General features: G+C 45.1%; 1 protein-coding gene across 1 annotated transcript in view; it reads left to right on the top strand.

Moving 5' to 3' along the window:
• WIPF3 (WAS/WASL interacting protein family member 3) overlaps window positions 1-14,893 on the top strand; it is an 89,229-nt gene that overhangs the window by 27,677 nt on the left and 46,659 nt on the right. Inside the window, exons 2-3 of the mRNA XM_014586924.1 lie at window positions 10,253-10,385; window positions 13,316-13,447. Of these exons, the coding sequence (XP_014442410.1) occupies window positions 10,253-10,385; window positions 13,316-13,447 (265 nt within the window). The remainder of the gene's footprint in view (window positions 1-10,252; window positions 10,386-13,315; window positions 13,448-14,893) is intronic.

The following is a 14,893-nucleotide window of genomic DNA, read 5'->3' on the forward strand; positions in this document are numbered from 1 at the left end:
AAAACTCTCAAAAAAAAAAAAAAACAGTATTTTCCGGACCACAACAGTGCAGATACCATTCATTTGGAAGGAGGGACTGTACGGTCGCATTTCTCTTGTGCCCAGTACCTCTGGCTTCAGGTCTCCAGGCATGCTTCCTCTCAATAAACTTCCCTTTTCTCCTGGGGAGGAACACAATCACATAGTAAGGTCTCTCTTGCGCCATTGCGTTGTTCAAAGTCAGTGTCGTTCCTGGATTTTTTCCCTCTTTCCTCAGCTTTGGATTCTCTTTGTTTGTATTAGAGGTGGAGGGACGGGGAGACACTCTTCCTTCCCTTGGTTCCTGGCAGCATCCAGCTTTTCATGCATCCTCTGGCTCAGAATTTATTCCATTCTTTCCCAATTTGAGCTGGCTATGTCCTGGGCCTGGTGCACAGCTGTCATTCAGGAATTTCTCTTATTGGATCTCTGGCTCTGTTCCAGGGAATACAAGCCTTTTTACAGGAAAAGGTAGGAGTCTGTTAGAAACTATTAAAGAAGGTGATATTAATAGTTAACATTTATTGGGTAATTACTAGGTGGCAAGCTCCATTTTAAGCTCATTATATGGATTACCTCATATAATCCTCACCACAACTTACATTGTGGTTATTATTATTCTCTTCCCAATATTACAGATGAGGAGGCTGAGGCCAGAAGACGTCAGAGAGCATGCCTAAGCCATTCTACTGACAAATACAGATCTAAGTTCTTGGTCAAAAATGGCAGGACTCCAGAGCCCTCGTTTTTAAGGGCAAAGAGGGGCTATTCCCACTGATGGAAGGCTGCTCAGCCCCTCCTGGGGTGACTTCCTCTACCAAGAACAGTTAGTTGGCCAGCACAAAACTGGGCCCAGGTGGTTCCTTAAATGAAAACCCAGCCAGATCAGAGTAGTAAATTGAAGAACCAAACCTGAGCTCCGCTCCTTCCCTATTCCAGGCTACATTCTCTTCCTTTTAATTGCCAGAGGACATGTGCACCAGCCAGAGACAGAGGGAGAACGTATTCTCTAGTGAGGAGTGCTCATGCCCCAACCCCTTCTCCTCCATTTCTCAGTTCTGCTGAGATTTGGGGCATACATATGTGCCTGGAGAGTTTTTCAAGCCATTAGGGGCGGAATTGAGGCCATGGTCAGCTATGTGGGATCTGGCTCCCTTAACTGCTAGGCTACAAGACAAGCCCCAAACTTCGTTCTTAACAACTGGCCAGTGAATTGGCATCTGGCAGCCATCATCTGGCACCAGAAGAAGTACTCAGGAAAGAACAGAGGATGTTAAGAGGAGGGGCATGGAGGGTCACTGAAAAACCGAAGGAGGACTCTTTGGGTGCCAGGCCTCACTTTTCCTCCACAGGGCTAAGAACCAAAGTGAGATGCAAAGGCCATGACAGACTTATAGAGCACATAGCCAGATCTGGTGGCCTAGTGGCCACCCCAGAATCTGGAAGCAGATTCTGGGATGGATGAGAACATCATCAGATCTGGCAGGGAGACCCTTTCACTGTTGTCCTTGGGCCAAGCTATGTGTCTTGTGTGTGTGTGTGTGTGTGCATGTGCGTGTGTGTGTGTGTGTGTGCGTGTGTAATTTTTTTTTCTAGGATCCAATCCAAATCTAGTCTCAAGGCTTCTGTTGGACCTTCCATGCAAAGGACCTAGAAAGTGACAATGAGAAAGCATGTCTAGATCCACCTGCATTATCATCTGTCATAGGCACAGTGCTCTGGAAACGTCTCGAACTTCCCAGAAATGTTGGAATTCCCCCCCTCTTGGTTAGCTTTGTTACCTTTGTCACTTTTCATATTTGAGAAATGTTCGTAATCCCTATTATCCAAACTCTACCAGCAGGGAGGCGTGAAAGAAGAGTAAGGACCCAGCACTCGAAAGAAAGCAGTAGACAGCAAGGCTGGCCTGTAGAGGTTCTGCATTACCCTACTAGGGAGTTTCAGGTATAGGTTATTTACAGTTGAGGGTATCGGCCACATGGCATCGGGTTGCTCTGTGCAGTTTCCATTCTGAGTGCTCTCAGGGCTCCCCCTGCCAAGGTAGCTGCTGGCTCACATTTAAAGGACTAATCAGGCTGCTCTGAGTCTGTCATCTCGCCTTGGCTGCTCTTGTTGGCCTTGGCAAAGGCCTAGCCTTCTGAGACACTCCACCCTCCGTCTCTCTCTCTGTACCCACCCTTCCTTTTCCTTCTCTGATGCCCCTTCCCTGCCCCCTTCTTCCTGCTCTGGCTCTCACTTTCCTTGTGAAGCAGCAGCTTCTCTGGTCTCAGGCCAGAGGGCAACGGGACATTCTACCCACTCAGCTGCAGGCCTGCCCTGTTCTTCCTGAGTGATGTCATTATGTACTGCATAATGGTCAAGGGAGCCATACTTGGCTGGGCTCGCCGTTCAGCCCTGCATTTCTCAGCAATAGATGGTCTCCACCTCTGGGCCTCATCTGTCATCTGGATCATATGTATATCACACACATGTTCGAGGCCTTGAAATGAATGAATACATGCAAATACTAGGTTGTCAGAAAAGTCATGACCTGTTTTTCCATGTAGAAATGCATCATGACTTTTCCAACAACTCAATACTTGGGACAGTGCCTGGCACACACAAGTACCTTCTATTTCTGTTGTCATTGCTATTGTCATTGTCACCCTTTGTATGTAGCAGCTCCCTGTTAATTCCCTTTGCCAGACTCCAGAACCACCCGTGTATACACTCAAGTGCAGAGAAGGAACCATCTTGGGTTTCAAGCTTGGATGAGTGGTGGAAACCATCCACAGCTATGGGAATGCCTGAGTGATGAATTGCAATTGACGACAGCAATGTTAATTCAGTTGTTTGAAATTAATCTGCCTAGTAGGGGTATGTATCTTTCTGTATCTTTTGTCTAAAAGAAATAGAAGATAATGAATTTCACTAGTCTTAGAGGCACTCAAATATGTGTTCATTTATCAGCTAATCCAACCGCCATGCCCTTTGCTCCTAACTCTGCCTCTTGTGAGATTTTCTTTGTAGTTTGAATATAGGTTTAAAATAAAATTTGTGGGGACCAACAGATGGCATAATGGTTATGTCGCTGGACTCCCATGTAGTCAACTGCAGTTCGAGTCCCAGACCTGGTGACTTAAAACTCATGCCGGGCATGTGTGCATGCGTGCCCAAGATCTCGAGAGGAAAATGGCAGGGAAGGGATTGTGGCATGACCTTCCCTTCTGGGGGGTGATTTCTCACTTTCTGTCTGTCTTTGTCTCTCTGGCGAGCACACACAGCCTATAGCAGAAATCTCTCTAAAAATAAATAAGATAATTTCTTATAACTTGAAATTTAGTCTTCAAGCATGGGTATAATGACATCATTGTAAAAGAGATGGTAACACTGAGTGGAATTCACATTACTAGGGACAGAGTGGCCAGAGGATTAAAAAGTATGAAGACTGTCTGGAAGCAGCAGGGCTGTAGCGCAGGCCTGAAAGGCAGCAGCTTCTCTTACCATGCCTGCATGTTTTGTAGGAGCAGGTAGACGTTAGAGGGAGGCAGAGTCAGAGATCCAAGGGCTAAGGTTTCTATCAAGTTCATGTCAACAAAACACTGAGAGATTCCTCATACAGATATCAAGAAAGCAGCTGCATTCACTGGTCAGAGAAAGGGGAGAGTGGGGCCAACAGATGACATGAGAGTTAAGATTCCTATACGGTCAACCGCATTTTGAGACCCAGACATGCAGCTTAAAAATCACACTGGGCACATGTGCGTGCCTGTCCAAAATCCCAAGAGGAGACAGGATTACAGTGTGGCCATCCCCTCTGAGGGATGATTTCTCACTTTTTCTCTTTCTGTCTCTCTCTGCAAGTGCATGTGCCCAACAGCAATAACTTTAAAAAAAAAAAAAAAAGGAAGAAAGAAAGAAAAAAATAGAAAGGGGAGTGGCTTGATTTTTGTACTCAAAGACAAAGGGCAAGACCCTTACATAAAATCCGTAGTATTGGGCAAGACCTGGACAGTGCTGAAAAGAATCCTAAGCAATGTGCTTTGGGGGCAGGAAGCAGTTCATACAAGGAAAATTAAGCCAAGGAAGTTTTAAAAGGCAAGATTTTAAACTATATTTGATGTAGAGCTTAAATAAGAGGTAAAATGTTTGGCAGGTGTGGGAAAGCTAGTCTGGGGAGCACCCCAGAAGAAGCAATAGCTTGGAAATATGAAGAAACATGACAGAAATCCAGAGCAGTTGAAATGAAGCCTGGAACTAGTCAAGAAATACAAAATGCGGTGGAGCGGATACTTTGGGGGCAGTATGACTGGACTCTTTGATTTGTTAGCGCAAAGGCCACTGAAGCATCTTGAGAGAGGAGTCAGACAATTAGTGCTTTAAAACCATCATCAACTGGGCCCACAGTTGGCATGGTGGTTAAATCACTGGAGTCGCATGTGGTTGACCGTGGTTCAAGTCCCAGACTGGGTGGCTTGCTTTCTCAGTCCCTCCTCCTTCCCTCTCTGGTGAATCCACATGCCTTAGAACAAATTTTAAAATAACAATAATAAAATTAAGTGATTCTTTTTAAAAATAATTAATGTCTTTATTTTAATTTGACCCGAGAGGGACAGAGTGAGAGAGAGGGAAAGTGAGAAAGCAAGCCACCAGGTCCAGGCATTGAGCCTTGGTCAGTCGTGCAGGAGTCCAGCACCTTTAACCAGCATGCCACCTACCAGACCCAAAATTAAATAATTCGTGGAAAAAAAAAAATTGGAGCCCAACCCCAAATAATGCCACCATCTGGGAGACCGGGGTGCTGTTCCCAGGCCACCCTGTGTATGCTGGGCACAGTGTGTACCTGTGATCCCAGTTAGTTAGGAGGAGGGGGTTAGAGGATTACAGTGCAGTGAGATCCTGTCAACAATACCTGTCTGTCTGTCTGTCTGTCTGTCTGTCTGTCTGTGTCTCCTTTCTTTCCCTCTGTCATAGAGGAAAAGAAGTAATCAGAAGTTGATTTTAAAAATAGATTAGAGGGACCAGCAGTTAGCGTAATGGCTATGTCACTGGACTCTCATGTAGTCGACTATGGTTCGAGTCCTGGACCCAGTGGCTTAAAACTCACGCCGGGCACGTGTGCGTGAATGCCCAAGATCCCGAGAGGAGAATGGAGGAGAAGGAATTGTGGCATGGCCATCCCCCCCGGGGAGTGATTTCTTGCTTTCTGTCTCTCTGTCTCTCTCTGTCTGGCAAGTGCACGTGCCCTATAGCAAAAATCTCTCTCTCTCAAAAAAAGATAGATTAGAAATTAGCCTGTGGTCTGGTGGCTAGGGCAGCTGGATCTCACATGATTGACTGCATGATTTGAGTCCCAGACCTGGAGGCTTTAAAATCATGTCAGGCACATGTGCATGCATGCTTAAAATCCTAAGAGGATAAAAGATTACAGTGTGGCCATCCCCCTGGGGCAGGAGAGGTGCACTATCTCACTTTCTCTGTCTCTCTTCAGTGAGCACACATGCCCTATAACCAAAACAAAACCAAAAATGATTAGGATTCTAGTATTGGAGATCAGCTGCAAGACTCAGGTCTAGAAAATAAATGAGGAGGAGAAAGGTATATATACAAATGTATAATCAAAGGTGTATACGCATACCCAAATATGTATCAATGTAAGTGTACAAATGCGTGTGAGTGTGTATGCGTTTGGGGGCGCGGGGGTGCGTGAGCTCCCTGAGAGCACGGCCCTGGCAGTCTTACCCAGGGTGTATCTCCCACTCCTAGCACAGTGCCTGGCACAGAGTCAGTGCTCAAACCCTAAGTATTTCTGGGTTACATTAATAACCGGGGGGATTGCTCCACTGGTTTCTTTTTGCTGTCTTTTCAGCCCTGTCTCTTAGCAGTTCCCGTGAGCTTCTATAGAAATTCATATTCACAGTTAAAATAACCATCACGTGCATGTAAGGAAGTGTGTTTGTCCAATATCTGACCCGCCATCTGTATGTTGAATGCCCTTTTGAACGTATGCCTCTGAAACCTGTCTCTAGTGCCCACTTATGCTCATTTCAGATCCTTCTTTCTCTGTATTTCATTTCTGTTCTTTCTATCCCCGACATTTATTTTCCTATTTTTAAATTATTTCTCACTAAAGGGGCTTGGAATTTGTGTTGGAGTCAAAGTTTTCACTGCTGCTAAAAATAAGTACTGAAACGTATCACCAAAGTACAGTTGCCTGGTGGGGAGGGATTGCCGCACAGAACACTCCTCCGTAACATTGGTTTGGGTAGTTACAGGTAAACTCTGGGTGGTTTATGGAAAAATAGTCTAGCCCAGCAGGTGCTAACAGTGAGAACTCTTGAGTCTGTCTTGAGTGAGAAGGAAAGCCACCGCAGGTTTGGAGTGACATGATCCGGGTGGCAGGTGCTCTGCTGAGGGGAAGCTTCTTGCTCTAGGAACATGAAAAGCTGAGGGGAAGCTTGTTGCTCTAGGAACATGAAAGAGGCACTTCATCCACCCTTCCAGGGTCAGGAGGCTTCTTGAAGGCTGGCCAAGAGACAAGTGTGAAAAAGAGCGAGGAGATTAACTCAACTTAAGGTCCAGAGGTGAGCTCTGGCATGGGGTGCTGATAGGAAATCTGGGATGGTCACTAAGGGCCTTACACACCATGAGGGGATTTCAACTGAATCCTGAGAACAGTGGGGAACCAGCAGAGTTTGATGGAGGGAAGTGACATAATAAATGGCATGTCCTTTATAAAGATTACTCTGACCACTGTGCAGAGGAGGGCCAGACCAGAAGAAGGCGCAAAAGCCGTACAATGGGATCCAGCGGTGCTCACCAACACTTACGTGAAGGGAGCCCTACAGGGATGGGGAAGAGGAGCCAGAATCAGAGAAAGCATAGGAAAGTCAACACACACTTGTGATGGACTGGCCATTGGGAATAAGGAACAGGAAAGGGTCTGACATGACCTCCGGGTCCTTGGGCAAGAAGGTAGCAGCTGCAAACAGTTCCCAAAGTCATGCCAGGGAATGAGGTGACTTGTGGGGAGGTTTATTTTTTATGAGAGTAAAGACCAGGACCAGGCTCATCTGCAGCCTACAGCCCTAGGGAAGGGTCCCTCAGTGTGCTTGACCCTCAGGTGGAAGAAGTGGCACGGTGTGGTCAGCCCTGAACTCTCGGTACCAATTCCAAGACTGTCTGGTTTTGTTGAAGACACTAGGCTTTAAAGAAGGCAGTGAGAGAGTCCATTCTTTGTGCTCATGGATTTGAATTGCATATTTGGATTTCTAAAAATGAGACGTGAAACTGTTAGATCTCAGTATGCCTCATTCTTGAACAGCTTGATTTATGCACATTTGGGGTGCAGGGAACATTGTGTCTGGCCCGATAGGACCGAGTTTTTTTTTTCTGAAAATATTTCATGTGTCTCTTTTGGATCTCGTCTTGCTGTGTTCTATATAAAGATGGTAGCAGCAGGAGGGAGACAGTGTCATTCTGCTGTCCTCAGGGTTCAGACATGGTAATGAACTGCAAGCACCTGGCTGCCGATTCCTGTCTGCCCCCGAATTTGGAGGCAGTAGGGGTAGATTGACAGCTGGGCCGATGAGCAGGCTCGGGTGCCTAGAAATCTGTGCACTCGTTTTAGGTTTAACGACATTAAAGAGTTACCTTTGAGACACTGCAAGGGTGAAATTGTATTAAAATTAGAGGATTTTAGGACCAGCAGATGGCATGGTGGTTGAGGAGCTGGACTTCCATGTGGCCTACTGCGGTTCAAGTCCCAGTCGTACCCTGTGACTTGAAACTTATGCCAGGCACATGTGTGTGCATGCCCCAAATCCCAAGAGAATAGAGAAGGGATTGTGGCATGGCCATCCCCTGGGGGGGGGGGGTTCACTTTCTGTCTTCTCTGTTTCTCTCTCCTGTGAGTACACATGCCCTATAGCAAAAATATCTTGAAAAAAAAAAAAAAAAGACAGGATTTCAATGATCTTTGAGACAAACACCTTCTAGATTTGGATCAGCCACCTAGATTTTTATTAGCTCCCCTTCTCCCCCCGAAACTAGCATCAGACAGATGCAGGAATGGCATATGGAAGAAGACTGACAGATAACAAAGGACATCCATTTCACAGTTTTGATCTGGGTTGGCCTGTCCTCCCCCTCCCACAAGCTGCACTGTAAAATGGGCGACCCGTTTATTGGAAAGGCAAATGGATATGCAAATGCTTTTATTATTTATCGACATAAGACGAAAGGTACTTATCTGATTTTTAATCTGGCACTTTGTTGTGTTAGTTCTATTGTTCAATTTTGTAATTCTTTTTTTCTTTTAGGTTTTTGCCACAGGGTGTGTACGTTTGCTGGAGAGAGAGAGGGAGAGAGGGAGACAGAGAAAGACAGTGAGAGGGATACTGAGAATCACTCCCCCTGTGAGGGATGGCCATGCTGCAATCCCTTCTCCTGGGACTGAGGGCACGTGCGCGCGCGCACACGTAACCAGCATGGTTTTCAAGCCACCGAATCCAGGACTCCAACCACAGTCGACCCTGTGGGAGTCCAGCGCCTTAACCACCACCAGCTACCTACTGGCCTCAAATTTCTGTATTTCTAATCTTTCTGTCTCACTTCAGTTTTTCAGTCTTTACAACCAGGGGGATGAGCTAATATGCCTATCTTTTCACTATTTCGCATCTTTTCAGGATTCTGGGCTATTTATTGTGAAACTTACTGTCAGAGAACTGTGTCAATGATAACTTTTAGCAAGATGGTTAATGATAAACAAATTGCCACTCTCAATAACAGTGTTAACAAGAAAGAACACAAGTGAAATTTGGTGTTTTTCGTTGCTTTTTATGTTTTTTTTTTTAATTGTTTTTTTTTTTTTTAATTTTTGGTGCATATATTTGAAAAAAAGTGTCCAGGAGTGACTTTCTCTTCCTTGATTATGTTTTTAGTAAAGGTGCCAATGGTTGGGATTTGCATAGGATAAAATGTCCAATGAATATTTGGAAATCTTGTCTTTCCCATTTCTGCATTCTGTATCCACAGTAACAAGAATTCTGGGGGTTATAGGAGATTGTTAAGAAAGCAAATTATGGTTCAGTGCAGATGGAGCAGAAACAACCGTCATTGTGTAACATGATCTTCAATATGGAAATGAAAACGTCCTTTTGTGCATAGCCATTAAGTCTAAATATATAAGACCACTTTAGCCACAGAGTTACTCGTTACAGGGGAGCAGACTGAAGGATACCATATTACTATCAGGTGAGGGAGAGCCCTCTAGTGGAAAACTGGCAGGGCAGACCCTGGCGCAGGAAGGACAGTGGAGAAGTCAGAGGAGGAATGTGAAATCTAGCCCAGCGATGAACTGCACGGTGTAAATACGATGCACCTTGCCAGGTCCTCCTGCTGACTGGGGAGATGACTCTTAGCAAAACAATCACATAGACTCATCATGACCTTACTGAGCCATGTGCTAAGTAGGTGCTAATTAAAATCATTATTCAAGGACATGCAGCATGTTCTTCATAGTCCTCACCTGAAATGCTTGGGATGTGTACCCAGAACCTTCCCATAGGGGTCGGCCTGGCCCAGCATCTTGTGTCCTGCTGTGCCACCATCCAGCCCTCTCTGAAGTCATTTGAAACCACAAAGTTTTAAGAGCTAAGTGTCTTCTCATTTATTTTTAAATAATTAATGACAGGGACCAACAGAAATATCATGATCCTAGCAGAGAGAACTCCCGCACCTAAGGGCTGAGCTAGATGTCAGTAGCACTTGGGATTGTCTGGGGAGAGTCAGGGCTGCGGGACCTACTCCCAGCATCAAGCGGGGGTCAGCCAAGGATGTGGTCCAGAAGGGAGCCTGGAGGCACCAGGCAGGGTAACCATTCAGAACCTGGGAGCGGCGACCAGGGATGCACAGACAGAAACCCAGGCGTGTGGGTAGGGCTGACCCAGGACAGAGAACGAGAGCTTGCTCCCTGAGACCTCCAGGACTCAGGCACAAGACAGGCATTTGACCTGGGTCATCTAAGAGGAAGAGTCTGTCCTGTGTCTCCAGGGAGAGAGGTGTGAGCAGGATCCCAGGCTGTCTCCACAGAGACCTAGGTCATTGCAGCAGTGAGATCTGCCTTGCGTGGGGGCAGGGGTGAGGGTGGAGAAGGCAGAGAGCCATGGTAGGAGAAGCTGCGTAAAGATGGGACATTTTGCTTATCCGCGGATGTGACCTGCAATGAAGTCAAGTTGCTCTCATCCCCTCACAGGTCAGCTCAGACACTTCCATCTTGAGAAAGGCAGATCCGAAAGGCCGGAGCGCGCTGTTGGCTGATATCCAGCAAGGAACTCGCCTACGGAAAGTCACGCAGATCAATGACCGCAGTGCCCCGCAAATCGAGAGTAAGTGAGCACTCGGCCAGGCCTGCTGTGAGCCAAGGGCCAGCAGGCGAGTGAGACACAGCCAGAACCCCCTCCCTGCCGAGGCCCACACTTGTCACCCAGAACACAGGCCATCTCAGACCTGTTGAGTGGACAGGCCAGGTGGGCAGGAGTCAGAGCTTCCCTTCAGGACGAGGATAGTTTAGAACATATCTCCCATCACTTTTCAAATACCAGTTAAAAACAAAAGAACTCTACAGTGGGGTAACTGTAGGTGTGACAAAATACATACAACACAAAAGTCACCACTGTAAACATTTTAAAGTGTCCGACCCAGAGGCATTGCAGTCATCAACTCTATCTAGTTCCAGAAGGTTTCCGTCATTCAAAAGAAAAATCCCACACCCATTCATAGTCCCCACCATTCCTCCCAGCTCCCAGGCCATGGCAACCACTCACCTACTGACCCTCTGTCTCCATGGAGGCAGCACGCAGTACGTGACCTATTGTGATTGGCTTCGCTCACTTAGCGTGATGTTTTAAGCTTATCCATGTTGTAGCATCATGGCACATCATTCCTTTTTTAAAAATGGAATATTTCATGTATGGATATGCCACATTTTGTGTATCCTTTGTGGGGTAATGTTAAAAAGTACTCACGCTTGGGAACCAGCAGTTAGCGTAATGGCTATGTCGCTCTGGACTCCCACGTAGTTGACCGCGGTTCGCGTCCCGGACCTGGTGGCTTAAAACTCACGCCGGGCGCGTGTGCGTGCGTGCCCAAGATCCTGAGAGGAGAATGGAGGAGAAGGCATTGCGGCGTGAACATCCCCCCTGGGGGGTGATTTCTCGCTTTCTGTCTCTATGTCTCTCTCTGTCTGTCTGGCGAGCGCACGTGCCCTATAGCAAAAACCTCTCAAAAAAAAAAAAAAAGTAATCACGCTTTGCCAATAGAATTTTCAAACTCACTGAGAGAAAGTGAAGAGCTCACAAGGAATCAGATTCATTCAGAGTTCTCTCCCAGAACCCTAAGACCATAAGCTTCCTGGCTTCTAGAGTATCAAAGAGTAAAAGAAGTCCCAGGCTTGGATCCATTGACCCGTTTAAGTTCTGGTTCTGCTATGAAGCAAATCAAGAAACCTCTTTAAGGCTTAGCTCACTCATCTACTGAATGGAGGAAGTAATAACCTGCTCTTTTGTTGTTTGTTTTTTTGCTCAAGATTCTTGAAGATTGAAATAATAGATGCAGAACTATTTAACAGTGTAAAATTATTACATCTTCCTAAATTTTGTAATGATATACATGATGGCAATCCTCAAAGACAGTCCTAAAAGTATAATTGTGTCACATAACTGTAACTATTTTTGTTCTTTTTTTTTTTTAGAGTTTTTTGCTAAAGGACACGTGTGCTCGCCAGAAAAACAGAGAGAGAGAGAGAGAGAGAGAGAGAGAGAAATCACCTCCCAGGGGGGATGGCCACGCCGCAATCCCTTCTCCTCCATTCTCCTCTTGGGATCTTGGGCATGCACGCACGTGCACCCGGCGTGAGTTTAAACCACCAGGTCTGGGATTTGAACTGCGGTTGACTACATGGGAGTTCAGCTACATAGCCATTACGCTAACTGCTGGTCCCAACTATTTATGTTAATGCACAAGGATAGACTAATTATTTTAAGAAATATTATAAACATTACAATAAAAATTAGTTTCTGGTTTAGACCTGATCTAATGGTTTACTAAGCCCATTAGTTGACATGTAAATATTTTCTCAAAAATATTTAAAACCATACAGTTTCTGTTGTTATAGAGTCACAAACAAAATTATGCAAAAATTATGAGAAATATTTTGAAAAATTACCTTTAAAATTCAATATTTTGAAAATTAGAATGTTGTTTAACTGTCAAGAACTATGGAGTATGAGTTAAAATTTTTTGATAGGTAAAGTAAATGTTTGTGGAAAAATGTAAAAATAAATCTAAAAATGAAAAAAAAAAGAGAGAAAAAAAATGCCCATTTTATTGAAACACCCACTTCCTGATCATTGCAATGAGTGAGTAATATATAATGTTAATCCTCAGAATAATCTGGCCTCTTTTATCCACCAGTGGGCACTGTGCCCTAATTTCTCTGTGCTGTTTAGCTTCAGGACGTAAACATTCCTTGCCAGGAATTCTTGTCTAAGCTGAGCATCTTTTTATTTTCTGTAGGTGGTAATCACACACAGGCTGGCGCTGGCGCTAGTGACGCCTCCCCTAGGGGTGCATGCACTTTCTGTTCCATAGAAGGAAAGGTGCCAGAAAGCGTGAGAGCTCAGGGCCTGAGAGCGGGGGAGACAGGAAGGACAGTGCTAGCACACAAATCAGCATGCACTTTCTGTTCCATAGAAGGAAAGGTGCCAGAAAGCGTGAGAGCTCAGGGCCTGAGAGCGGGGGAGACAGGAAGGACAGTGCTAGCACACAAATCATTGCAGACTCGTACTTGCTGCTTGCCATTCTGGTGAATGCTCTATGAGCAAGAAGTTAAAATAGCTGACTGAATGAAATCCATGGGTGTTCTTTGTCTAGTCCTCCCATAGCCATGCTGAAAATAGAATCCAGTCTACACTTACCACCTTTGGGTTTTCTCATTGGGAAGGTGTGTCCATTTCCCCTACTGGCATCTATAAAATGACAGTATTTGGTCCCCTTTGTTATGGTCACTTTGGGCGTGGCTGACTGCAAGTGGTCAGCCCTTCGGTAGGACTGGTTTGGGTAGCAGACAGGCCTAAGCATGTGAGTCTGCAGGGCATCAAGTCAGAGGGCACTTGGGGAAGATGCTGGAGGGGAAGGGGACATTGAAGGTGGGAGACCAGGAAAACTGACAAGGGCAGGGTCAGACTATGGCCAGGAACAAGAATGACCTGTGCAGTTCTTCTCAAAGTCTTTACCTAATTACCTCTTCTTTCTAAAGCTTCTAAAGGAACCAACAAAGAAGGAGGAGGTGCCCCAAACTCCCGAGGTGCGAGCACACCCCCAGCCCTAGGAGATCTGTTCGCTGGTGGCTTTCCTGTATTGCGACCGGCAGGCCAGAGGGATGCAGCAGGTAAGAAAGATTCCAACTGGCCACCTCGTGGTCTTCATCACCTCAACTTGTGGAACCAACTGGGAAACCCACACGTATCAGGAGGTGGCATGTTTGTAGTGATTGTTCTTATAGCAGGAGATCATATATTTGGGACCATAAGTACTGGAAGTTTCCAAAGCATAGAATTGTTCTGGAGGAATCTTTTAAATCATCATCCTGTTTAAATTATCCTGTTGTAATAACTGAAGGTGACTTAACATCGTATGTAGAATTTAGCAATGGTATGATCATGACCAAGACTGCACAGTATAGACAGAAAATGTAAATAATAATAGGTCACAGTGACATCGCTGTGGATTCACTAACAATGAGTCGCTTGTAGAGGTTCTCAATCATTGTATCGTTTTAGGTACTGCTGCATAACAAAGCTTCCTAAAACTTGGGAGCTTTATGTAACCATTTGTTTGGCCTATAAATGCGTAGTCTTGCAATTTAGCTGGGCTTCATCTGGTTCTCCTCTAGCATCTTCAAGTAACTGCCGGTTGGGTAGCTGTCTTTGATAATTTTATGTTTCTTTTATCTCTTGAGGCCCCCCTGGTATAACTGGTCTATTCCACATGGCCTCTCAGTAGTTAGCAGGAAGTCCAGGTCTTGTTTTCATGGCAGTGGAAGGGTTTTAAGAGGGAAGGCAGGAGTGTATAAGGTCTCTTGGAGTTTAGTCTCAGATGTATTACTAGGAAGTAACTTAAATCTAAAAAGTGTTACTTCTTGTCATATCATCTTGGCAAAAGCATGTCACAAAGCCAGCCCAGAGACAAGGATGGGGAAACTGACTTCATCTCTTAAAGAGAGGAGCTACAGAATCACATTTCAAAGATTACACAATCTTATAGGCATGAGTGTGTCATTGAGGCCATTTTTGCAGTCAGTCTACTCAAGTCACTTTTGTGTTACAAGGCATCAGATGTTTTGAAAATGTTGCATTAAAGTTGGACAAATACATATTTAGTGTGAGCAAAGCTGTTTTTCCTTTAATTGTGTTGCTCAGCCATCAAGCTGAATAAACTCCGGGAATATCATTAATCCCGGAACTATCAAGTCCCAAACATACTGGAACTGGCTCTTCCACCACTTGACTTTCCTAATGGCCTCCATGTCTGTTTAACATGGGTAGATTTGCTGCATTTATCTACTAATCAAGACCAGCAAAAATGAGGGCTCTAAGAACTTTGAAATCCAACTTGAACTTTCTCAGGGGCCAATTTCATTTCATCATTTTTGCTAAGGTCTTCCTCAATGAAGAGAGCAAATGTTCATTAGCACCCTCTTTTTCAAAATACCTGAGTGCTATCGAACAAACATCCTTTTTGGATATTAAATTTTTCTTCACAAAATAAAGATGGTAGAACTATCAGGTTTTTGTTCTTTTTTTTTTTCTTGTGGTTTTGTTTTGTTTTTCCCTAC

The sequence above is a fragment of the Tupaia chinensis genome, unplaced genomic scaffold (genome assembly GCF_000334495.1).
Source record: "Tupaia chinensis unplaced genomic scaffold, TupChi_1.0 Scaffold000170_1, whole genome shotgun sequence".
Taxonomy (NCBI): Eukaryota; Metazoa; Chordata; class Mammalia; order Scandentia; family Tupaiidae; genus Tupaia; species Tupaia belangeri.